The sequence below is a fragment of the Geotrypetes seraphini genome, chromosome 2 (assembly GCF_902459505.1).
Source record: "Geotrypetes seraphini chromosome 2, aGeoSer1.1, whole genome shotgun sequence".
Taxonomy (NCBI): Eukaryota; Metazoa; Chordata; class Amphibia; order Gymnophiona; family Dermophiidae; genus Geotrypetes; species Geotrypetes seraphini.
In genome coordinates, this window is record NC_047085.1 from 204,562,633 (window position 1) to 204,587,078 (window position 24,446).

The following is a 24,446-nucleotide window of genomic DNA, read 5'->3' on the forward strand; positions in this document are numbered from 1 at the left end:
GGGGCCCACTTGGGCGATCTCCGCACCCAGGGACTTTGGACCCCTCAGGAGCGTCAACATCACATCAACTTCCTGGAGCTCAGAGCCATATTTTATGCTCTCAAGGCTTTCCAGCATCTCCTCTACCCTCAGGTTCTTCTCCTGTGCACGGACAACCAAGTCGCCATGTACTACATCAACAAGCAAGGCGGCACCGGATCTCGTCCCCTTTGTCAGGAGGCCCTCCGAATCTGGACCTGGGCCATAGCCCACAATCTGTCCCTCAGGGCTGTCTATATCCAGGGCGAACAGAACTCCCTGGCCGACCAGCTCAGCCGCATCCTGCAACCTCACGAGTGGACCCTGGACCCTCCTACTCTCCACTCCATCTTTGCTCGCTGGGGCACTCCGCAAGTGGACCTATTTGCAGCCCCTCACAACCATCAGCTGCCCCAGTTCTGTTCCAGACTCTTCTCTCCGCATCGTCTGACCCCAGATGCATTCCTACTCGACTGGACGGATCGGTTCCTCTATGCCTTTCCTCCACTCCCTCTGATGTCGCGGACCTTGTTCAAGCTCTGCAAGGACAGGGCCACCATGATTCTCATCGCCCCCCGGTGGCCCCGACAGCACTGGTTCTCCCTCCTGCTCCAGCTCAGCTCCAGGGAGCCCATTCCTCTTCCTGTGTTTTCTACTCTGCTTACACAGCAGCATCAGTCTCTACTGCACCCCAATCTGTCTTCCCTCCACCTGACTGCTTGGTTTCTCTCGGGCTGACCTCTCCAGATACCCTGTCTCAGCCTGTCCGTCGCATTCTGGATGCCTCCAGGAAACCCTCCACGCTCCAATGTTACCATCAGAAGTGGACCCGGTTTTCCTCTTGGTGCCTCCTGCATCATCACAATCCCACCTCATTGGCGGTAGAGACCATTCTGGACTATCTGCTCTCTCTGTCCGATGCTGGTCTCAAGTCTACCTCAATCAGAGTCCACCTCAGTGCCATCACTGCGTTTCATGAGCCTATCCTCGGAAAACCTCTCACGGCTCACCCTCTGGTTTCCCGCTTCATGAGAGGCCTCTTCAACATCAAACCACCTCTACAGCCTCCTCCTGTCGTCTGGGACCTAAATGTGGTTTTGTCAGCCCTCATGAAACCTCCTTTTGAGCCTCTTGCTACTACTTCGCTCAAACTTCTCACATGGAAGGTGCTTTTCCTCATTGCCATCACCTCTGCCAGGAGGGTCAGTGAGCTGCATGCACTGGTCGCCGATCCACCGTTCACTGTTTTTCACCATGACAAGGTGGTTCTGCGTACCCATCCTAAATTCCTTCCCAAGGTGGTCTCGGCTTTTCACCTCAACCAATCTATTGTATTGCCTGTCTTCTTCCCGAAACCCCATTCTCATCCTGGAGAACAGGCGTTACACACACTGGATTGTAAACGTGCCCTTGCATACTACCTTGACCGTACCAGGGCTCACCGATCCTCTCCTCAACTTTTTCTGACCTTCGATCCCAACCGTCTGGGTCGTCCTGTCTCTAAACGAACGCTGTCCAATTGGCTTGCTGCCTGTATTGCGTTCTGTTATGCTCGGGCCGGCCTGTCACTGGAAGGAGCTGTCACGGCCCACAGGGTCAGAGCTATGGCTGCTTCTGTGGCTTTCCTCCGTTCCACGCCTATTGAGGAAATCTGCAAGGCGGCCACTTGGTCTTCAGTTCACACATTCACTACTCACTACTGTCTGGATACCTTCTCCAGACGGGATGGACACTTCGGCCAATCTGTGTTACAAAATTTATTTTCCTAATGGCCAACCATCCCCCCTCCCTCTCTGTTAGCTTGGAGGTCACCCATACGTTAAGAATATGCTGCCTGCTTGTCCTGGGATAAAGCACAGTTACTTACCGTAACAGGTGTTATCCAGGGACAGCAGGCAGATATTCTTACGACCCACCCACCTCCCCGGGTTGGCTTCTTAGCTGGCTTATCTTAACTGGAGACCACGCACTCCTCCGTCGGGCGGGAAGGCACCCGCGCATGCGTGGTGCGGCCAACTAGAACTTTCTAGTTAAAAAGGTCCGTACCGGGGCTCCGTCGGTGACGTCACCCATACGTTAAGAATATCTGCCTGCTGTCCCTGGATAACACCTGTTACGGTAAGTAACTGTGCTTTATGCTGTTCAGGCAGAATATACATTATATGATGAAGGTACTCTTTTAAATGAGCAGGCCAAAAACTAAACTAAACCTTAGGCTTATATACCGCATCTTCTCTATAACAGTAGAGCTCGGCACGGTTTACAAGAAATTAGAAAGAATAGATACAATATGGATTTGGAACAGAATGGAGAGGAGCAGAATTTACAACTTTGAAAATAGCCAAGTTTTCAGATGTTTTTGAAATGGTTGGAAAGAACCCAGATTGTGCAATTGAATAGGAAAATTATTCCACAGCTCAGTAATTTTGAAAAGTAGAGACTTCCCTAATTTGCCAATGTAGGTAACGCCTTTCAGCGTAGGAAAGGACATAGAAACAGGCATAGAAAAATGACACAGACAATTTCCTCTTAGAAGAAGAATCTTTTTTAAATATAACATTTTATTGCTTGGATGGTTTCATACAGAACAATTTACTTTTATTCTGAATTTGGAAGAACTGTACAACTGAACAAAGAGTAGAATAAAAAGTACCAAAACAATCAAAGTGAAATCTGTTCTTGTGGCATAAACCAGGTCTTGTACACATTTTATAGCAGCAGTTTTTTAAGATCCCTTTAGAAAAATATTGAATTCTACATGGTCATCACTGTGTCCTGTTAATGCATGTGTTAAAATCACAATGGTGCAATTCCTTCTTGAAGAGAGAATTCTAAATCTTTCCAAATTCTAGTATTAGGCTGTACATATATTAGTCCTAGAAACCCAAAAAGCTATTTAAATTTTTTTTAATTTATTTGCTTTCACAGTCAAGTGCTTAATGTAGTGATTGACTTCTCAGCTATAAGTACAACAAGTGAAAAATATTTGCAACTCAGAAGGGAAAAAAAGTTGTTTATAAGATCCATTCTGTAAAAGCCCTGAGAGGAAAAAAAAAAAGAAATCACAATTTAAAGAGACAAATTAGATGAACATGTGAACTAGGCCTATGATTCACCCATAGTTTAAACATATAATAATTTTCACAGTTTAATAGGAGGAAGGGGAAAACCAATACACTTCTCAAACTCCTCTACTAAAAATGTCTACAATGTGGCAAAATCTTATTATCTACTAAGATTATAGACAAAGGCTAAATAAAGCTTTAAATCAAGTGATTATTGCTAGTAGATGTCCCGGCGAGCTGCTGGAGGGTGGGGGGTTGATTATTTTGCTACAAAAATCTGCAGCATATAGTTTAGTAATGGCTTCTCTCCCACATTATTGCGTAGGTTGGCGTGGAGAGTTGCAAAACAACAACAACAAAAAATCCATTTATATATCCACAGATAAAATAAAATAAATTCAGGGCTTTATGTGTGAATTGGTGTTATTTCAAAACTTAAAACAAATCATTGGCTCTGATTATCATTTTCCTACATACATTTTTTTTTTCTCATTCTGACAAATTCGGTTATATATTCCAAGTTCAATCACATGTATCTTACTTCTTATTCATATTTAAGAAAATAAATTTGTACTTAAACTGCTCTAGGAATTTTCTTCCATTTATGGGCAGCTGAATCTCACTATCCAGAAGCCTGTGCATGTACAAAGGTGATCTGAGACTACATCCCCAATTCCAACTATTTCATGATAGGCTACAGAATCTTAACAAATATGCAGACTTAGGTGGGCACATATACTGTATACACATTTAGGGGTATATGGATATGAATTACAGCCATACAAAACCACACATTGCAAGAGGGAGGCAAAGGAGAGAGGGTCAGCCAGCATTGAGAGAGTTGCCACATATGACATGAACATCATGACCACACACACACAAAACAGTGATAAAGTCAAGCATAAACATACATGCACAGCTACAGTAGGACACATTTCCTTAAAACAGCACTGTATGTATATGTAAAGGTGGGTATAGATTCATTCATTTTCAAGTACCAATCTTAAGGAAGAAAAGTTTTGTTTAAACCAGTAGAATATTATTGCATTCTTCAAATGTCAATGGTGAGAAACTCCTGAAAAAAGGTATTACGGTGTGCCTTTTCTAATGGAAGACTGAGCTCTTCACACAGGTAACACATCCCTCCCTGCTGTGCTTCCATTTCTTCAGGTTCTGTTTCTTTCATCACGCTGAACCATCCTAGCACAAGGACACAAAGTTGTTTTTTTTCTCCACATTCATTGCCCTCCTGATTGTTATTCAGTGGCCCCCATGCAACTTTCCCGTCTAAGAATAGAAATGGATTCTGTAAAGCACAGCCCAGGATCTCCTAAAGTGGAGAACTCTGCAATCCAACACTAATAGGGAAGTGTTTTAGGTCTCCATGCCTGAGGATAAACACTGCAAAGCAGAAATTCAATGCATTCAAAACAGGTATATATAAAAGCTCAAGATCTGCGACAGAACCACTTCCATAATGTCAAGGTGCTATGTCGCTCTTCCCAGGACATTTGGTTCACAATGGCAGAGAGAATCTTCAAATTACAATACCATCATTCATAGATGTGTCCAAGAAGAAACAAGCATGAGGTTGAAACGCCTCCCTCCCCTCCAAGTTTTGGCTTTAATCAATTTTTGAATACCTTCATCAGTTACATATCTAACACCTGGAACTGGATCAACCCTTAAACATGCAGAACTATATATCCATCATACAGTGATCAATTGAAGGGCTCATTTTCAAAACCCTCTATGTCCAATGCAACTAAGATGGACTTCAGGTTTGGAAATAAGCTCTTCCAATTTCACATCTATATTTTTTTTCTGGTGTTTAAAACAAAAATAATCAAAATTTCCAGTTATTGGTGGTTGTGTTCAAAGTTTTTGTCCAGTTTCCAGATAACAAAAGACACAGTAACTATAACAGATTCATGAGAACAAGTGCTCTCATGCATCAAACACACAAAAAAGTAATGTTATTGCTTATGAAAAGGCCCTGTCCAAATAATTCATTTAAAAACTTTTCTTTAAAAAAAAAAAAAAAATGCAAGCTTTTTAATACCAAAAAACCTAGTAAAGTAGTAAGGCACTCAAACAGTTCAGTCTCTTGTTTCTCTTGCACCATTTTCACTGAAAGGTTATGGCACTCAATTTAGCCTGCTACATTCCCCTACAAGTCTGAAAATATCCAAGTGAGATCCAAATACCACACTGCTGGATTTTTTCTGTATGGAGAAGACGACATTGGGATGAATGCCTAATTCATTCAGTGCCCAGTAGCTGAGGTACATTGCTGTCTGTGACAATGAGGCTACAATTAGTAGGGGATTTTTCATGTATTTCCAGCAGGTCCTGATTAAAGTCAGGGGATTCCCTGTTTTGTAAGCTGCAGTGAAAATCCTGGCCTCTCGAGGCATTTTGTTTCTGTAAGCCCTTACTGGACTTGCTTAGGGAAGCACTACTTGTTCGAATTGCTTTTAACTCCCCAGCCAAAGGATCTTCTAGAGCACCATCAACCACGATATGCTTCTGGCTTTTGGTAACAGACAAATTGTTGCCAAAGCCGGGAGCCGGATCGCTCTCGCTCTCAGACATGTGGTTTGTTCCACTGTGAATTGATTCTTGCTCACTATCCTCCTCACTCTCTCCCCTGTGATTCTTCAGATCCCTGATCTTCTGGTGTATGCGCTGATGACGCACCAGGCTGTGTTTCAGAGTGAAGGTTCGTTCACAGGTCTGACACCTGTACGGTCTTTCACCTAGAAGACAATAAACGAGTTGAGCACCTCAACACACTTGACATTTATGGCAGAGTACAGTTCCTTTTTACAATGAACCCTTCATATAACACTGCCAGCAAACACAAGAAAAGAGACAAGATGAGAAGGGTCCAATGGCTAGCATGTAGAATTACAAGCCAGGAGAGCTAGAGTAAACAGGTCACCTTGGCACCAATCCTGTAACTTGGTACTCCTATGTAGGCGCATCAATTCTACCATGGCATTCAAGCACCAAAGTGCATTATAGAATTCTTGCATTATTTATTAGACATGTCAACAGTAGGTGTACATGGATGTGCCAAGTGAAACGTTTACTGATTCTTTAAGTTACAGGCTGCACTTGGAGACATGCTCTTGGCCTGCAATTACACTTAGGTGCTATCTTATAGAATAATGCCTAGTGTACATTCATGCATAACTACTAATTACTGGCACCTATGAAGCATATAGGTGCCAATTTATAGAATTACCTCCTTTAGCCTCCAATATTTCAGTTTAAGCAAGTGGACTAGAACAATGTTATTTTTCTTTCATTCACCTGGAAGCATCCAATTTAACACAAGTATCTATATGAAAGTGTCTGAAGTATTAAGTAGTGAAGTTTATTAAGATCTTGCTTGCGTGAAAGACACTCTATAAATTGCTCCAGCTATCATCAGTGCTGGACAGCTCTATGGTTCGGCATGTGGATACAAAGGCTTTGTTTTGTCAAATCTGACCCAGGTGGACAGTAACTGAAAAGGCTAATGTGAAAGAAACCTATGGTTTTATTACAGTTCAGTGACATTTGCAGTACGTGTTTACATCTTCATTAGAAGCCTTAGCAGATGGGACTAAAGACTGAACAGGCGCTCAAGCATGGAAAGAGAAACAGCCACTACTGCTGCTTGTGCTGTAACCATTAAGATGGCTGATTTATAACTGCCCACATTCAAGTGCTTTCATCTTGAAAATGCTGCTACTTGATATTTGGGGTACACCATTATTCTGTGTACATTTTCACTTAAATCCTTCAAAAATGAGAAATCTACTTAATATATGATCCAATGTGTAAAGCAAAAAAGAGAATCACTAGTGCAGCTATCACTAGCTCTTGCATTCCCCTAACACATGGGTGGGCAACTTCGGTCCTCAAGGGCCGGAATCCAGTCAGGTTTTTGGGATTTCCCCAATGAATATGCATGAGATCTATTTGCATGCACTGCCCACCCCTGCCCTAACACTTGGCCTCTCAACTCAGGCCTTAGGGCACACCTAGCCAGTTGGAGGTTTCAGGATATCCATACTGAATATGCATGAGATTAGGTTTGCATATCAAGGACGCAATGCAAACAAACCTAATCTCATGCATATTCAGTATGGATATCCTGAAACCCCCAACTGGTTGGGCGTACCTCAAGGACTGGGTTGAGTAGTACTGCTCTATGTTCCAACCAGTCTCTCTTTCCTGTACCGTGCCCTTATTCAGTTTTTGCCTTCTTTCTCATTCTTCTGGCCTTAGCAATCTCCCCTCTTAGTTTTGTCTCAAATTGCATATTCCCCCATCATTTCTCAAGCTTCCCTCTCTCAACCCATTTTTGACCTCACCAGTCCCAATCTCCTAACCTTGACAAGCCAGCCACATCACACCTAACTCTGTAGCTAGTTGGCTGGCTAGCCTACACCAAAGCATTATAGGCGTACTAGTTATTCACACAAATTTACTCAAAACTGTAGAGCAGGGATGTCAAAGTCCCTCCTTGAGGGCCGCAATCCAGTTGGGTTTTCTGGATTTCCCCAATGAATATGCATGAGATCTATTAGCATACAATGAAAGCAGTGCATGCAGATAGATCTCATGCATATTCATTGGGGAAATCCAGAAAACCTGACTTGATTGCGGCCCTCGAGGAGGGTCTTTGACTCTCCTGCTGTAGAGGAATTCCAAAGGGATAAGGTTGGGAAGGTGCTTTCATTCCTATGCGTACCTTTGACACATGCACATATAAAACAGTGATTCTCAGCTCAGTCCTTGAAACACACCCAGACCATCAGGTTTTTAGGATACCCGCGATGAATATACACCAGCTAAATTTGCATGCACTACTTCCACTGTATGCAAATCTATCTCTTTCATGCATTCATTGTGGGTATCCTGAAAACCTGACTGGTTTGGTGTGTCCCGGGAACTGGGTTGAGAATCCCTATGATAAAATAACTGAATATGAGATTGTAGCTGGTAGAAAGGCATGGGGGGTGAGGCAACTGCAAAAAAGCTGTGTCTAATGGAAAAACTGCATTATTAAAGGATAAAGTGGTTTGGCATGGGGATCTTTCTAGTGCTGGTGTTTTAAGTCGGTTTCCCACTGAGACTGAAAACATAGCTGAATATGCTGGCATCAACAAATCCCACTAAAGATAATTTGGCCTTCTTGCTATGGATAAGTCTAATGTACTTTCAGGGGGAGAGGAAAGGATAGGGGATAAAACTGTAACGAATGCTTTTCTAATGGAATGGTACAGATGATGTGTTGGTGTTATTTTATAAGCTTTATAAGATATTATGCTCTTGTTCATGCTCCTTGCATTTATCAATAAAATATTAAAAATGAGAATGTGTTAAGAAAATATGGGCTTAATAATGCTTCTTGCGCCGGTCTGTAACACTAATTTCTTCTCCCTGGATCTTGGCTCATTTCTCTCCTTAGGGAGGGGGAAAGCCCTCTGGGACAGGGTGGTCTAATTTTAAGCATAAGTTTAGTTTAGTTTGTTACAGTGTGAATGTGTGAAAAGGGCAACCGTTTAGAAATCACGGATATAGGACATTTGGTTGCTGTGTGAGTCACTTTACCCTCTTTTATTTGGCCAATGATCAACGTTGCATCATGGTGGTTATGGAGCATTTCAGTTTTGTTCTTTACCTGTATGAGACCTCATATGCCGAGTTAGGTCTTGCAGGGACCAAAAGCGCTTGTTGCACACAGTGCATATTTTCTTCCTTTTGTCTGCCTTTGTAGGGCCCTTAGCCACATTAGTCTTTGGTTCCTTATCATTCTTTTCCAACTTCTTCCTTTCTGAAGTCTCCGTCTCAGAAAGGTTTGCACTCGACTCATTCTTTTCTGTTGCTTCACATTCCACTGGAGACCCTGGCACCTTTAAGTCCACGGGACTCCCTGCTTCCTGAGTTCCCTGAGCTGGGCCCAATTCCTGCACTGCTCCATTTACCCCTTTCTGTCCATGCCTGCTTTCATCCTCGCTATTCTTTTCCTCCTCTTTATTCTCGCACAAATGGGCTTTTTTGTGACGGCCTAGAGTGGCAGCAAGCTTGAAGCTTTTCCCACAGATGTCACACGTATTTTTCTTCTCCTTCTGAAAGGCACCGGTAGAACTCTGGTCACTTGTTGCCAGTTTGAAGTCCATCAGCTTGCTGGCAAAATTGAGGTCAAGGCTTCGGTTGCTGACAGTATCATCCTCGAGCTCCTCTTTGTCCTCAATCATTTTTTCATCTGTATCATCTTCTCCATCTGGGGATGAATCTACCTTCTGTTTCTCTCTGGGCTCACACTTGCTGTCCTGGAGTTCTAGCCCTGGTACTTGAACCTTTTCACCAAAGGCTACATCCAGAACATCACTTCCTGTAGCTTGCACTTCCAGATCCGACTGGCTGTCTGTGGCAGAAGACAAAGGAACAGGTTCATTAGCAATTCTGATGATGTACAATTAGGTGTAAAAATGAAATAGTTTACTGATTATTTTTCCCTCATCTGAAAACTTCCTATGTAGATTCTCTGATATACAGGATCTTTTAGACAATGACCCAATGAATTCCCCTTCCTCACAATATACCCCAGCACTCATCTGTGAGAGTTGAGACAATGAAGAATACAACAGCCAGAAAAGTGCATACCCGCCCCACTCCCACCCCCGCCCTCCCAAAAAGTCCATTTTTATTTGGTAAGAGTGCACCAAAGGGCATTACCGATGGTGAGCAGGGTCTCAAGCTCTTTCAACATGAAGACTGTGAAATGAGTGACATCAGTTCAAAAAGCAACAACTGCACTTCCAAGCTGGGTAAGTAAGAGTTCTCACAAAGCCATGTATATCTACTGTGATGAATTGCCTAAGTGATTACAACAGCAGTTTTGAGAATCCAGGGCTCAAAACCTATTTCCCCCACTGACACTCCTTGCAGGTCTCTAAGACCCACTGTCATAGGTAGCCACTGAGACTTTAAGCTCTTTAAGAAAGAGATTTAGGCCTAGATTATTTTTAAAAAAACAACAAAAAACAACCCACAAAACAAAACAAAAAACATGTTAAAAAACGATAGGCTGCTTGCTATCACAGCCATTCTGGTAGTGAATTAAAAAAAAACGAGTCATTCTCCAAAAACCATTCATGTAAATGAGGTTGACAAAAAAACACAAAAACAACAACAGCGAGAGAGATGTTCAATCTCTTCCGCTGCCACACAACACTCCCCCCCTACTGCCTCTGACCCTTCTCCCCCATGAATTAGATGGCTGAATTAGATGGCTGACTGGAGGGATACCTACTCCCTCCAGCCAGCTAGCCCACCTCTTCAAAATGGGCCTTCCCCTCCCCGGTGCATCCTGGGGTACACTGGCCAATCAGAGCCTCAGGACCCTCCATGGATGCACTGGGAAGGGGCCTAAGGCTCTGATTTGCCTGGACACCCCATAGGAGGGGCCTTAAACAACCTGGGCCAATCAGAGCTTCAGGCCCCTCCCTGGTGCATCCCAGGGAAGGGAAGGCCCATTTTGAAGAGATGGGCCAGCTGGCCTGAGAGAGTAGGCATCCCTCCGGTCAGCCATCTAAGTCAAGGTATGGGGAGAGGGGCTGAAGGCAGGAGGGGTGTTGTGTGGCAGCGGGAGAGAATGAGCATATCTTCCGCAACTGTGGAGGAGGGGGTTCGCTTGGCAGCAGGAGAGAGTGGGTATCTCTCCCATTGCAGAGGGGGATGGTGTTGTGCAGCAGCAGAAGAGAATGGGCATCTCTCCCGCTGCTGGGGGAGGGGGTTCACTTGGCAGCAGGAGAGAGTGGGCATCTCACACGGGGGGGAGGGGGGTTGTATGGCAGCTGGAGAGATTGGGCATCTCTTTCGTTGCTGGGCTTTTAAACAGTGCTGTCACTGTACTAGCATCCTTGGACCAGTTGCTGATTTTTGTCACTAAAAGCCAACGCTGCTCTTAGAAAATGGCTTGGCAATTTTAAAGAATCCACCAGAGTGCTCATTTTAATGTTGAAGAGTCCATTTACATGGCAATTTCAGAGACTGCTAGAAAGCTCGCTAAAGACAGAGATAAGCTATTTTGATAATCTGCCGCTAAAATGCGTGCCGGCTAAACCGTCGGAAACAAGTTTAGTGACCGCGTTAAGTTTTGAGAATCTGGGCATTAGTGTACTTGAGTTGGAAAGACAAGCTAAAACTATAAAAATGCTTATTAAATTATTGCTGATGATGGGGAAAGATATGGAAAAGGTGCAAAAAAGGCTTGAGGAAAACCCAGGCAGATTCCAACACCTTTTCTTCTTCAACAGGACACCATACATGTGTAGGAGAACATACAGTAAAATATATCAATTTACATATTGTATACAGCTTCTTGTAAAACCTTCACACTTTTCTACATTTTTTTCACATTTTCCAATCTAAAAAATACTATTTAAAATGCATTTAGTAGAAGTTTGTTTCAATGATCTACACAAAATATGGAATACTTTCAACAAACATTTGTATAAAAATATTAAAAAAAAAAATAATTAAGAGCAAGAAACAAGTGAATCTGGATTGAATACATCTTCATATCCTTTGTCATAGCTAACCAAATTAGTTCAGTTTCCAAAAATTTAACTTATTATGGGTCTTGTTATGGCAGAGTCCACTTATGCCCAATAATAGTAGCGGATCTGAATACTTATTTATTTTAGGTATTTATATACTGACTATCAAAGTTATCTAAGCAGTTTACAATCAGATATTCAAACATTTCCACTATCTATCCCGATGGGCAAGAAGGATTGAGTGGCTTGACCAGATTCACAAGGAGCAGTGTGGGATTTGAACTCACAACCTCAGGGTGCTGCTGTTGCTCTAACCACTATGCCACTCCTTCCTGGATGAAGAATCAAGCTGGTTCTATTGAATGATGGTAATCTGAAGCAGTGGCTTACCAAAGGGGGGGGGGGGGAGGTCTGCCCCAGGTGCATGCCCCAAGGGGGTGCACAGTTGGCCAGGGCCGGATTAAAGGAGTTCAGGGGGGCCCAATGCGTAGGGGTTACCAAATGTCCGGATGACTCAGATTTTGAATTTGCCCTCAGAAGGTCTCATTTGCCTGGGTTTTAGTGTTGGGGGGGGGGGGAGCAGCAGGAGAGCAAAAATTAAAAATCAGCACTGCGCTGCTCCAGATGACCCAGCTATAGCAGTCCATTGCTCAGACGCAAAGCCTTGTCAGCACATGCCGGCTGGTCACCTAATGCTGCGCTGGAACCTCCTCTCTCCTCTTCGCCCTCCCACCTCATACACACACAGTGCAGTGCATGCCAGATAGCCAAAGACAGAAGGACTCTCTTTATCCTCCCTCCCCTCCGGGCCAGCGTTAGGGGAAGCTTTCCTGGGCCCTCGGTTTTTCCACTAATTTCATGCCTTTCAGGGCCCTCCGTTTTTCCACTAATTTCATGCCTTTCAATCTCAATAGTTGTGCTTTATTTTCTTGGTGCAGCTGTTTCCCCCAGAACGGACAAAACAGGCTGAGGGTTCGGCCTTGCCACCGGGTTCTTCAGAGCAAAAGTAAGGGGTGACAGGAAAGAGAGGTGAGGCAAAGAAAACGAATTAAAGGAATGGGAAAAGCAAGATGGAGAATTAAGTACAGTTGTATCAGACAGTCCAATTTTATTGCCCACGCCGTCAGTGTAAGCACGTGTTGGGATAGTTTCACCGTGGTAAGCATAAATTTTTCTTTCCTGTAATTACTGCTACTCTTGCTGTCCAGTTTTTTTACTGATGGGAGGTGGCATCAACGCAGGTGCATATTTACGTTTTAATGTATAAAACAATACCAATTCAATTCCCCAGTGGATGGAGAGAAGAGGAGAAATGGGCTGTGGAGGTAAGGGGGAGAGGGAAATTAAGGTAACAGGCTAGGAAGGAAGAATTGGAGAGCAAACTTCTAATAGGAAGATACATAAATAGAATAAAGAGAATACAGTATAAACAGATAAGAGGAAAAAATAAAGAGGTAGAGTTGAAAGTCTGAGAAAAATAACTACTATTTGAGTTTGTGACTGGTACTTGTGACCTGGATTGGCCAGGTCTGGAGGCAGGATACTGGGTTAGATGGACCATTTACAGATCCAGGGGGCCCCGCAGTCTGAACTTCTTTTCCTCTTCTCTCTATCTCCCTCACTTCCCAATCTGTTACTTTTCACTGGGGCCCAGACATGGCAGCCATCTCTTGCAAGCTGCCGGTGGCTGCCCCAAAGCTTTCCCTCTGCGGTGATCTGCCCTGATGGAAATGGGAAGTTGCAGCACAAGGAAAATTATTACTGCTGCAAAAGGGGCTTCCACCAAGTATTGTGTTAAAGAGGTCTGAAAACTTAAGACGTTTGGTTGCTTATTCTTAATGCTTTTAATATTTCTATTATTGGGTTGTTATGTTGAAAGTGTTGAGTGTGCTATGTAGTTCAGTGAAAAACTATTTTAATTCACTTTATACTGTATTTTTTTTTAGACAGCATTATGTGAAAATGAGCAAAGCTGTGAAGACGTAGAAGGCACTGAACATAAAATGTAAGAAAAATGAAAGGGGAAAATATATAAATTTCTGTGTCAAGGACCGTCCTTTGCCGCACCATGTAGATGTAAGAATGGCACCAAAGTGAAATGAGACAACAGAATTATTTAGGTTTGAAGACTGAACGTTTACTCTTTCTAGATCTGTGTAGTAGACCTGTTGCACCGAAGATCATGAGACTCTAACCCAAGTCCGGTCCTCAAGCCCAAGTCCGGTCCTCGAGATCTACTGGCAGGCCAGGTTTTCAGCATATCCACAATGAATATGCATAAGAAAGATTTGCCTGCACTGCCTTCTTGATATGCAAATCTCTTTCCTGCATATTCATTGTAGATATCCTGAAAACATGGCCTGCCAGAAGATCTCGAGGACCGGACTTGGGCAGCCCTGCTCTAACTCTTGTCTCCAGACAAAATGAACAGGAACTGTGGCAGTACTGGTATGTGGAGCCAGTTTTTACCCAATAGCTGTTCTCCTCCCATCCTAATCCTTGGCATGAGTTAAGACCTCCAAGATTCCTAGCTGGTACTCTCAATGGGGGCAGCTCTATTTTCTTAGCATCAAAATATCATTTTTCACCTCAGCGCAGAAGTTGGAGGCGACAGCAGGGTCTTTACAGGGAATTTTCCCAGCTAGATCCCCCTACAGCAGGGATGGGTGACCTCAGTCCTCGAGGGCCGCAACCAAGACAGGTTTTCAGGGTTTCTCCAATGAATATGCATGAGCTCTTCTTATACACATTGCCTCCATTGTATGCAAATAGATCTCATGCATATTCATTGGAGAAAACCTGACTGGGTTGGGACTCTCGAGGACTGAGGCTGCCCAACCCTGTTTTAGACAAAGGAAGTCACACAAATGCTAAGCAACCCTTCAAGCATTCTTTTCTTCTGAGATGGAACCAGTGGATCTGTAACAAATCATAGCAAAAATGTAGGAACCAAAACACTGCAAAATGACAGCTTCACTTCAAATTACACGTTTTGTGCCAGAACAGCACCTAGTGGAGTCAGGGATAAAAGATCTGCAAGCTGGAGGCTATCATAGCCATCTGAAACAGAGTTAGCAAAATTATCTATCTTGTTTAGCAAACCCTCTTGAAAGTTATTTTCAGTTGAGTTTTCTGGACCACTATTTTTCCTAGCTAAGAATAATGAAACCATAATCCACTAATAGTACGCTGCAACAGGAAAAGAGTCACAAAAGGCATATCCAAGAAGCTGTTTTCATTTTCAAAGCCAACACCATCAATTTTCCAAGCCTTGGGTAGAAACTGCAATTCACACACTCTGCTCTAGATGGCAGCTCTTCAGCATCCAGAATGATTCTTTTGGCAATACATACTGAAGAAATTAATCTTCTGAGCTAAAAATACTACCGGTATAAGCAACTAGGCCCGATCATCTTCTGAAGCATGAAATATGTCCTTCTTCAGAATTATTAAGTTTGAGGACTTTCCCCACTGCATCTGACTGAGGACTAGTGTGTTAACTCTTGAAAACTAGAAAAGAAATGTATTAAGTTGGTCCAATGAAAATTAAAAAAATAAAAGGTAATATCTTTTGTTTGTTAACCACAAGCAAGCAAGCAAACAAACAAATAAAAAATGCATTGGATAAAGAGCAAGTATTTCTATGTAATGAAGCAGTGGCAATTAACTGAAATTGGAAAAACAAAACAGCAAGAAAAGGACTGGAAAATGACCCAGGGACAAATTTGTCCCCGTCCCTGCGAGTTAACTGCACAAGCGTCGAACACTTATGATTTTAAAGGCTTGCACAGATGAGGACACAGCTTGCAGTAATGAGTTCCCGCAGGGACGGGGAAAAATTTGTCCCCATGTTATTCTCTAAAAAGGACATTAACATCCTCTCTGTACTGTACTTGAGTAAAGAAAATCTCAAGTGAGAACTGGAATATGGTAATCATTTTATTCAACTTTGGAGAGTAAGAGCCCTGACTGAAGTCTCTCCTCCACACCCTTTCATGTGCCATCAAGTTCAAACAGGGGAAAGTTGATTTTAATTGTTTTTAAATTTTGAATACTGGAGTACCAGGAACTCTTTTTATAATTGTTGAAACCATGCTGCCATCTAGATCTTTGCATTCCAGTCAAGCTCATTTTTTGGGAAGGTCCAAATTTAATTAATGCAAGATTGGAATGTACAAGAAAGACAGTTTATTACTTCCTTTTTAAGAAACCTCTGTACCTAGATTTAAAAAGTCCCTTAATTATGACAGGGGTTGCCATACAGCTTATTTTAAAGAATTGGAAAAACTGGGATCGTTTGAACTATACTTTTTGGTGGGAGTCTCTGTGTCACATCTTTAAAATGGAAAGTACAAGGGCTATACAACAGGGACAATATAAGAAGTTTTTGAAGATTTGGGAACCATTGACAAAATTTTGCAAAGAATGATTGTTGATTTTGGCCTTTGATCATGCATGTCCAGGGAGGATTCAAAAATATTTTTAATTCTTTAATTTTTCAATATGAGTATGGGGGGGGGGGGGTGATTTGTCGTAGGTTACAATTTTGATTGATTTTAAGTGCTTTTGCAGTGTAATATGATTGTATAATATGTTGCACTTATCATGGCTTCAAAATGAATAAAGATATTAAAAAAAAATAAAATAAATAAAAAGTCCCTTATTTCAATAGGCTTTTGAATATGAGTTATAGGGCTCCTTTTACTAAGGTGCGCTAAATGCCAACGCCGCCATAGAACTTGCGTTAGTATTTTTCATTTAGCGCGCACTAAAAACGCTAGCGCACCTTAGTAAAAGGAGCCCATAGTGTTTGTGTGTGTATGGAGGTTTTGTATGGTATAATGGTGTCTTTTGGGGTTTGACTACGGGATGGGCTTTTCTTTTTTTTTAATGGAGTTCTTTTCTATTTTATTTAGATTTAAAAAAAATATTTTTATTGTAAACTGCTTTATTTATTTGCAAGTGAGATAGCGGTATATCAAATAAATGAAACCTGTAACCTCTCTGATTATGGCTAATTTGATGGTGAGCAAAATTGCTTACCTGTAACAAAAAGGTTTTCTGTAGATAAGAACATAAGAACATAAGCAGTGCCTCCGCTGGGTCAGACCACAGGTCCATCTTGCCCAGCAGTCCGCTCCCGCGGCGGCCCGAACAGGTCACGGCCTGTCTGAGTCACCAGAAGGGGCCCCCTTGCCACCTTGGTTTCTCATTGAGTCTTATCTTCCCATCGAAGTCCTAACCCTCCGGTCTTGCACATGCACGACCTGGTTGGATTTCTATACTTATTACTTGGATTGCTTTCTATACCTGTGTTACATCCCAGCACCTCTCTCAGTATCCCACGATCCCCCTATCCCTCAGATAGCAGAATAAATCAGATCCATAAGTGGGTGGCATCCTCACTCAGAGTTCAGAGACCTAGGTGGTTTCTTTCAAGCTGGCGTCTGCTACCTTGCAAGTTCAGCTCAATTTTTTCAAAAGCTTATGAAAAAAAAAACCTCCTTGGGGAGCGGGAGTGTATGTATCTGATTTATCCTACCCCCTACAGAGAATTGCTGTTACAGGAAAGCACTCCCAAAGCTGAAGGATACCCCGTATATAACAGTATTAATAACTTGACAATTTTTGATTAGGCTACGTTGGTTGCCCGTGGAGGCGAGTGTGAAGTTGCTGGTCTTTAAAATCTTATATGATATGGCCTCAGATTATTTGATATTGATGATGCAGGCATGATTTATTTATTCAATTTTCTTTACCATTTTCCCAAGGGAGTTCAGAACAGTTTACTTGAATTTGTTCAAGTACTCAAGCATTTTTTCCTGTCTGTCCCGGCGGGCTCACAATCTAGCTAATGTACCTGGGGCTATGGGAGGGATTAAGTGACTTGACCAGGATCATAAGGAGCAGCCCTTGATCCCACAACCTCTGGGTGCAGAGGCAGCTCTACCACTAGGCCCCTCCTCACCTCATCGAATGTGAGTTTAGTGTGGATCTTTCTGGCGCCTAATTTTGGGCAACATTTATTAAAGCCAGCTCTATAAGGAAGTGAAGATATGAATAGAGGGACCATATTGCTACCTTACAAATGTTTTCAACTGGAAGGGAATGGAGTAAGCAACTGAAGTAACCAAAGCTCTGCTCTGTTGAGCTTTAATTGCATCCATTAAGGGGTAGTCTTGCTAGTTCAGTAACAGAAAACAATTCAATTGCTTAGACTTTCCGATGGAGTTCATTACTAGTACACCCAAATTACTGCGATTTAAATGATATGAAGAGATCAGTAGATTTTCAACAATAGGCCAGAGCTCTTTTGCAGTTCAATATACAGAGAGCCCCTTTTGCTGGAATATGATTTCAGAAACAGGCAGGAAGCACAACCAATGTGGAAGGACATTGCTAATTTTAAGTAAAAGGTCTGGCTGTGTGCTTATGGTTGCCCTGTTGAAACAGTATAGATAAGGCAAGAACTCAAGGTTGATCAACTTTTCCGACTAATATTTACTACTATCAAGAAGAGAAGAGATTTCTATGTTAAGTATTTAATATATACTTTGTACTGACTCAGAAAGGAGTCATTTGGACAGAGACAGCACTTTGGTTAAGAAGCCACCAGCATCCTGGGACCTAAGGAGTTATGCGCTTGTAAGCCTCTCAAATTGAGAAACAATCCAGGTAGGTATGGAATACTGCAACAGCACTTGGATACATCTTTACCGAGGAAGTGTTTAAACCCTAAGAAAGGCTGAACAAGTATTGGTGAAGAGTGGGCAGGGGACAGGTGTACTAGCTCATATTCTTTTGAAAGCATGATACAATTGTTTTTCAAATGGAAAATATTATTTTAAAGATTTTTTTGTACCGAAAATTCCTTCTGTGTGCAATGAGAACATACTTGTATCCTTTGGTAGTTGTAAGGGTTATAATACTTGTGCTCAGCCTCTGCAACTTTTGACACTGTGGACTAGCAGAAATAAGTATTCAGGCACAGTGCTTGCTTGGTTTGGATTCTATCTATCAAACTAGCCAAAAAAGCAAATAGGATGCTAGGAATAATTAAAAAAGGGATGGTTAACAAGACTAAGAATGTTATAATGCCCCTGTATCACTCCATGGTGCGACCTCATCTGGAGTATTGCGTTCAATTCTGGTCTCCTTATCTCAAGAAAGATATAGAAAAGGTTCAAAGAAGAGCAACCAAGATGGTAAAGGGGCTGGAACTCCTCTCGTATGAGGAAAGACTAAAATGGTTAGGGCTTTTCAGCTGGGGCAAAGAGACAGCTGAGGCGAGATATGATTGAAGTCTACAAAATCCTGAGTGGAGTAGAACGGGTACAAGTGGATCCATTTTTCAGTCCGTCAAAAATTACAAAGACTAGGAGACACTCGATGAAGTTACACGGAAATACATTTAAAACCAACTGGAGGAAATTTTTTTTCACTCAGAGAATAGCTCTGGAACGCGTTGCCAGAGGATGTGGTAAGAGCAGATAGCGTAGCTGGTTTTAAGAAAGGTTTGGACAAGTTCCCGGAGGAAAAGTCTATAGTCTGTTATTGAAAAAGACATGGGGGAAGCCACTGCTTGCCCTGGATTGGTAGCATGGAATATTGCTACACCTTGGGTTTTGGCCAGGTACTGGTGACCTGGATTGGCCACCATGGGAGCGGGCTACTGGGCTTGATGGACCATTGGTCTGACCCAGTGAGGCTATTCTTATGTTCTTATCAGTTCGTACTGTATTTCTGCACTTTATCACCTCCATTGGTGCTAACCTGGAGGGTACCACAAGGTGCTATTGCCCATTCCGTCCAGTATCTCAAACCACTAGCCAAGCTAATTCAGTTGATGGACACTCAATTCTACATCTACCCAAATCGACTGAATCAGACTCACATACAGCTCTAAAAAAACCTGTTTAATAGCAAGAATGGTCTAAAAACAAACCTGGCTTGAATCCAGGTAAAACTGAGCTCTATGGATCCCTAACACAAGTGGGCACATACCTAACATCAAAATCTTTTTTGGGAAATATGAACTCCCCCCCCCTCTTAAATCACAAGCCAGGAACCGTGGGGTACAGGTAGATTCAACACTTAGATTGATCCCCCAAATCCAATCGGCTTTCAAGAGCTGCTTCTATCATGTGAAACAACTATGCTGTCTCTCTCCATACACTGAGAAGACAAGTCTTGTCACAGTGGTTCATATGCTGTAACATTAAGACTGGATTATTGTAATGCACTTCACAATGGTCTGACTACAAAGGGTTTGCTCCTGTTTGAGTTGATTCAGATTGCTGCAGCAAAACCGATAGAAGGTTGTAAGTGACATGACTGCATCACACCTTTTCTGCAAAAACTTCACAGGCTACCAGTACAATACCGAAGAGCCCTTGATTAACCAGTTGTCTAGACAGGGGAAAATAAATAACCTTTTATGGAAGATGATCAGTTGCTACAGTTAGGTGATTTGGGAGTAAGTCTATAAAGAAGATGCTAATATTTGCATGGCAAATATGCCTGTAAATGATCATTATGTGCCATGTGTGCCCATATATGCCAAAAATCTGGCTGCGCAAGATTCTGTAAATATAAGCATGTCTGCCATAACAGATTTTACAGGTGGACATACACAAGGCTAGAGTCTAGGTCAGACATGTCAAACTCTGGCCTGCGGGCCAAATCTGCCCACCAGCACAAACTGCTGCTGCTGCTGAGCATCTGCCTTCGCCTGGTCCTCCTGGCTTCCTGGTCTCCTCTTCAAAGCAGCCTGCTGAGGATCGCTGGCCGGCTGTAGTGAACCTTGCAGGCTGCCGTTGACCTCAGTAACATATTCCCTCTGATGCAATCACGTACGTCAGAGGAGGGGCGGAACTATGGCAGAGGGAAAGTGCTTGCGAGGTTTGCTACAGCTGGCTGGCGATCCTCAGCAGGCTTCTTTGAAGAGGAGATGGAGGGAGGGAAGGAACGGCGGGCCAAAAATGAAGGTGAGACCGGAAAGAAGAAGAGGGAAAACATGCAGTCCTTCGGGACTTGGGATGGGCCCTGGTATAGAAGTACCCGGAGGGAGAGAAGGAAGGGTCCAGACATGCATATGCCGGACTGAGAGTAGAGTAGGGTGGGGTGGGGAAGAAATAGAGGAGAGGGAGAGAGATGGTGGATAAGGGGATGAAGGGAGGGAAGCAACAGAAAGGGAGAGAAGTTGGATACAAGGGATGGTGTGGAGGGGGGATAGAGACACTGGATAGGAGGGTAGTTGGGAAGAAAAAGGGAGAGATGGTGGACCCTGGGGTGGTGGGGAAGGAGGGAGAGATGCTGGATGAAAGGGTAGTTGAGAAAAGGAGAGATGGTGTATCTGGGGATGGTGGGGTCCATCGCTGCAGCTGCAGGGATGGAGATGAAAAAAAGCAAAGATGCCAGACCTCCGGGGGAGGGAAGGGAAACGGAAGGGGAGGGCAGAGATGGAAGATAGATGGTTAGCACGGAGAAAGAAGGAAAAGACAAATGGGCAGGAGACCTTGGCAAGTGAGTTATCAGAAGTCAACCAGAGCCTAGGACCAACAAAAGGTAGAAAAAATAATTTTATTTTCTGTTTTGTGATTACAATATGTCAGATTGGAAATGTGTATCCTGCCAGAGTTGGTGTTAGACAGCGAGCATGAACTAGGACCTAACAGAGAGAGGCTAAGTCTTTTTAAATTTATTTTGTTTAACCACAGAGCCAGCGTGAGGTTGGAGACGTTATAACCCTATACTTCTACTAAGACTAAGCCTTAGTCACTTAGGGGTCCTTTTATTAAGGTGCACATTTAGCGCACGCTAAATCGGTTAGCGTACCTTAATAAAAGGACCCTTAAGTATCTTAATTAAAAATTTGGCCCGCGATTTAGCCTTTTTTTAGATTTCGGCCCCTTATGTGATTGAGTTTGATACCCCTGGTCTAGGTGAGGCATGGACAGGACTCGCACATATGCTTATAACTTTTAGAATACTATAAGTCAGGGGTGCCCAAAAGGTCATTTGTGATCGACCAGTAGCTCGCAAAGGCAACGGGAGTCGATCGCGGAGCCCATCCCGGGCTCCGCAATAGACTTGCGTTGCCTTTGCATTTTCCCTGTTCCCTGATGCTGTAACAGTCCAGACTGCAGAAGTGTTGGGCACACCAGCCTTCCCCCCTCCTCCCAATGTTAATTCTGACGTCGGAGAGGAAGTTCCAGGCCAGGCAGCGATTGGCTGGCCCGGAACTTCCTCTCCGATGTCAGAATTGATGTCAGGGGAGGCTGCTGGCCTGTTACAGCGTCGGGGAACAGGAGAATTCAGCAGCAACAGCGTCTTGGGGGCCTGTTCCCAGACGGCGGCGGTGGCGGCTTGGGGAGAAAGAAAGACAGGAACAGAAAGAAAGAAAGGGGGGCAGGGAGACAGAAAGAAAGGGGGACAGGGAGTCAGAGAGAAAGAAAGAAAGGGGGTCAGTGAGAGAGGAAGAAAAAGTTGGACAGTCAGAAGAAGAAAGTGCAACCAGAGAATCATGAAATCACTAGACAACAAAGGTAAAAAATATGTTTTTATTTTCAATTTAGTGATGAAAATGTTTCCTTTTTGAGAATTTATATCTGCTGTCTATATTTTGCACTATGGCAGTAGCAGATTTTAGCGCAAGGAGCCTATGAGCGTCGAGAGCAGCACGGGGCTTTCAGTGCAGCTCCCTGCGCTATCGCGGTTTAGTAAAAAGGGAGGGGGTATATTTGTCTAGTTTTGTATAGTTGTTACTGAGGTGACATTGCATATTTTAAAGTCATCTGCCTTGATCTCTTTGAAAAAAAACCCAAATATAAATGATAATTAACATTTTCTCTGTATACAGTGTGCTTTGTGTTTTTAAAAAATTTTATTGTTGGTAGATCATTTTGACTTAGTCATTTTAAAAGTAGCTCGCAAGCCAAAAAAGTGTGGGCACCCCTGCCATAGGTTATATGCATATCTACAGCATCTAGGCCCAAGCATTTATACCAGCTCTATGGCTGGCATAAGCGACCATGCCTAACTCCATGTCTCTGTTTTTACCTGGTTATGCTAGCATTCTATAAATGAACGTAGATGTCTATTTTTCTTTATAGAATTACCTTTGTTATGAATAATACAGGACTGGCTGACAAACTCAAGGAAAGAAAACCCTCTGTATTTGTAATGAGTGTTCATGATTCTGCATCTTAGATACTTTCTGTGAAAAGGGTAAATCATTGTGTGAGTATACACGTCTCTCAGGCCTAGTGAACATAACCAGTTTCCCATATTCAGAAGTAGTAGGAATAAACTTCTACCAAACTCAAGAATTGAAGCCCATTAGGTGTGGGGGATATGTTATGGTCTCCTAACTTTTTTTTTTTTAAAATAAACCAAATACCTGGAACAGTACTCCTTTTTGATCTTTGACTCCAGGACCATTTCCACAGCACTGTCGTGTAACAGTGACTGAACTTTTCTGAAAAGAATTCTGTTGTGTTGCTGAGATTGAGTGAGTTGATCTGGAAGGGCCTAAGAGAATTGCAAATGGTGACCACCCTGTCTTAAATTTAGGACCTATTTGTCGCCTTTCATCAGACCAAAGCCAACTGAAATAGTAAAACCTTTTCATCAATGGTAGAATAGAAAGCCGCACTAGTAATTCCCATATGGTAAATGCGACCAAGCCCATTCATCTCCTATGGGCTACATTGCATTTATCACATGGGAACCAATAGCTGACTTTATAAAAGAAGCTCTCTCTACTTGGGCCGTTGTTTTGAATGAGGCTGCTGTGTTTGTGTAGGATATCCTTTGTAATTTTTCCTTTAGTGGAAATATTGTTTTCTGTATGGGTAGGAAGGTTGTTTTGGGGTTTGTTTTTTAAATTTCCTGTAGAAACTTGGTCAGTTTTAACTGGCATAACAGTTTATTGGGTGATACACTAATCTTTTATATCTACATTTCTTTCGCTGTCTCCAAGCAAATTTTCAACAGTGTAAAACACATCTGCTAGTCTACCAGAGACATCTTTCCCTTAGTCCAAAGGTTCTAAGGCATACCTGTCTCCTTGGTGATGATTGAAGTATGAGAGGAAGCTATTAAATACTTCATGAACAGATCTTATTATGGCTGCACTCTGCATTAACATATAACTTTTGAGCTGTTTGTGCATTCCACAAGAGTTGTCCTTGGCTGCCATCTTCTTGCTCAGGGGTGGGCAACTTGTGATCTGCCACTGAATTTTATGTGGCCCACAAGACTATGAGATGTATATACAGAAAAACTGCAAATGATGTATTTCACAAATATTTTCACAACAGCGGCAAAGATCTCAAACTTTTAAAGAAATGGCAGAAGTATATGATAACGTGGTGGTAATAATTTGTGTTCAGTTGTCACACTGAGTTTTGTTGGTAGTGAATTATATGGTGCTTTTGTTAATTCTCTGTTTGTATAAAGGCTGCTCTCCCCCGTTCTCGCTGCAGTGGTATCTCCTGAAGCCTGGCATGGAAACACACTGTCAACTAAAATTAAACTCAATATTTAAATTAAATGTAAAACAGGAGCAATTCAAAAAGAAAAGGGGTTGGTTTTATTTTTGTGAATTTGTACAAAGGTTAAAAAAAAAAAAAAAAAAAAAGGAAGAAAAATAAGAAACATGAAAAGCAGAAACGTAGTAGCAGCACAAACATGGATGGCACAGACTGTGATGAACTTCCAAGGCAGTGGCTACAATGGAATTCATGTTTGGAAAAGGCCTACAAGGTTTTGCTGGGCTCAGAGAGCTCATGACAGC

The 24,446-nt window shown here is 42.7% G+C and overlaps 1 protein-coding gene across 11 annotated transcripts in view; it reads right to left on the reverse strand.

The window, feature by feature from the left end:
- Positions 1 to 2,557: 2,557 nt before the first annotated feature.
- RREB1 (ras responsive element binding protein 1) overlaps positions 2,558 to 24,446 on the reverse strand; it is a 305,141-nt gene continuing 283,252 nt past the window's right edge. For all 11 annotated transcript variants that reach the window (XM_033934745.1, XM_033934751.1, XM_033934744.1 and 8 more), the window contains 2 exons: positions 8,764 to 9,510; positions 2,558 to 5,842 (listed from right to left, as the gene is read on the reverse strand). In XM_033934745.1, the coding sequence (XP_033790636.1) occupies positions 5,346 to 5,842; positions 8,764 to 9,510 (1,244 nt within the window). In that variant the 3' untranslated portion in view covers positions 2,558 to 5,345. The remainder of the gene's footprint in view (positions 5,843 to 8,763; positions 9,511 to 24,446) is intronic.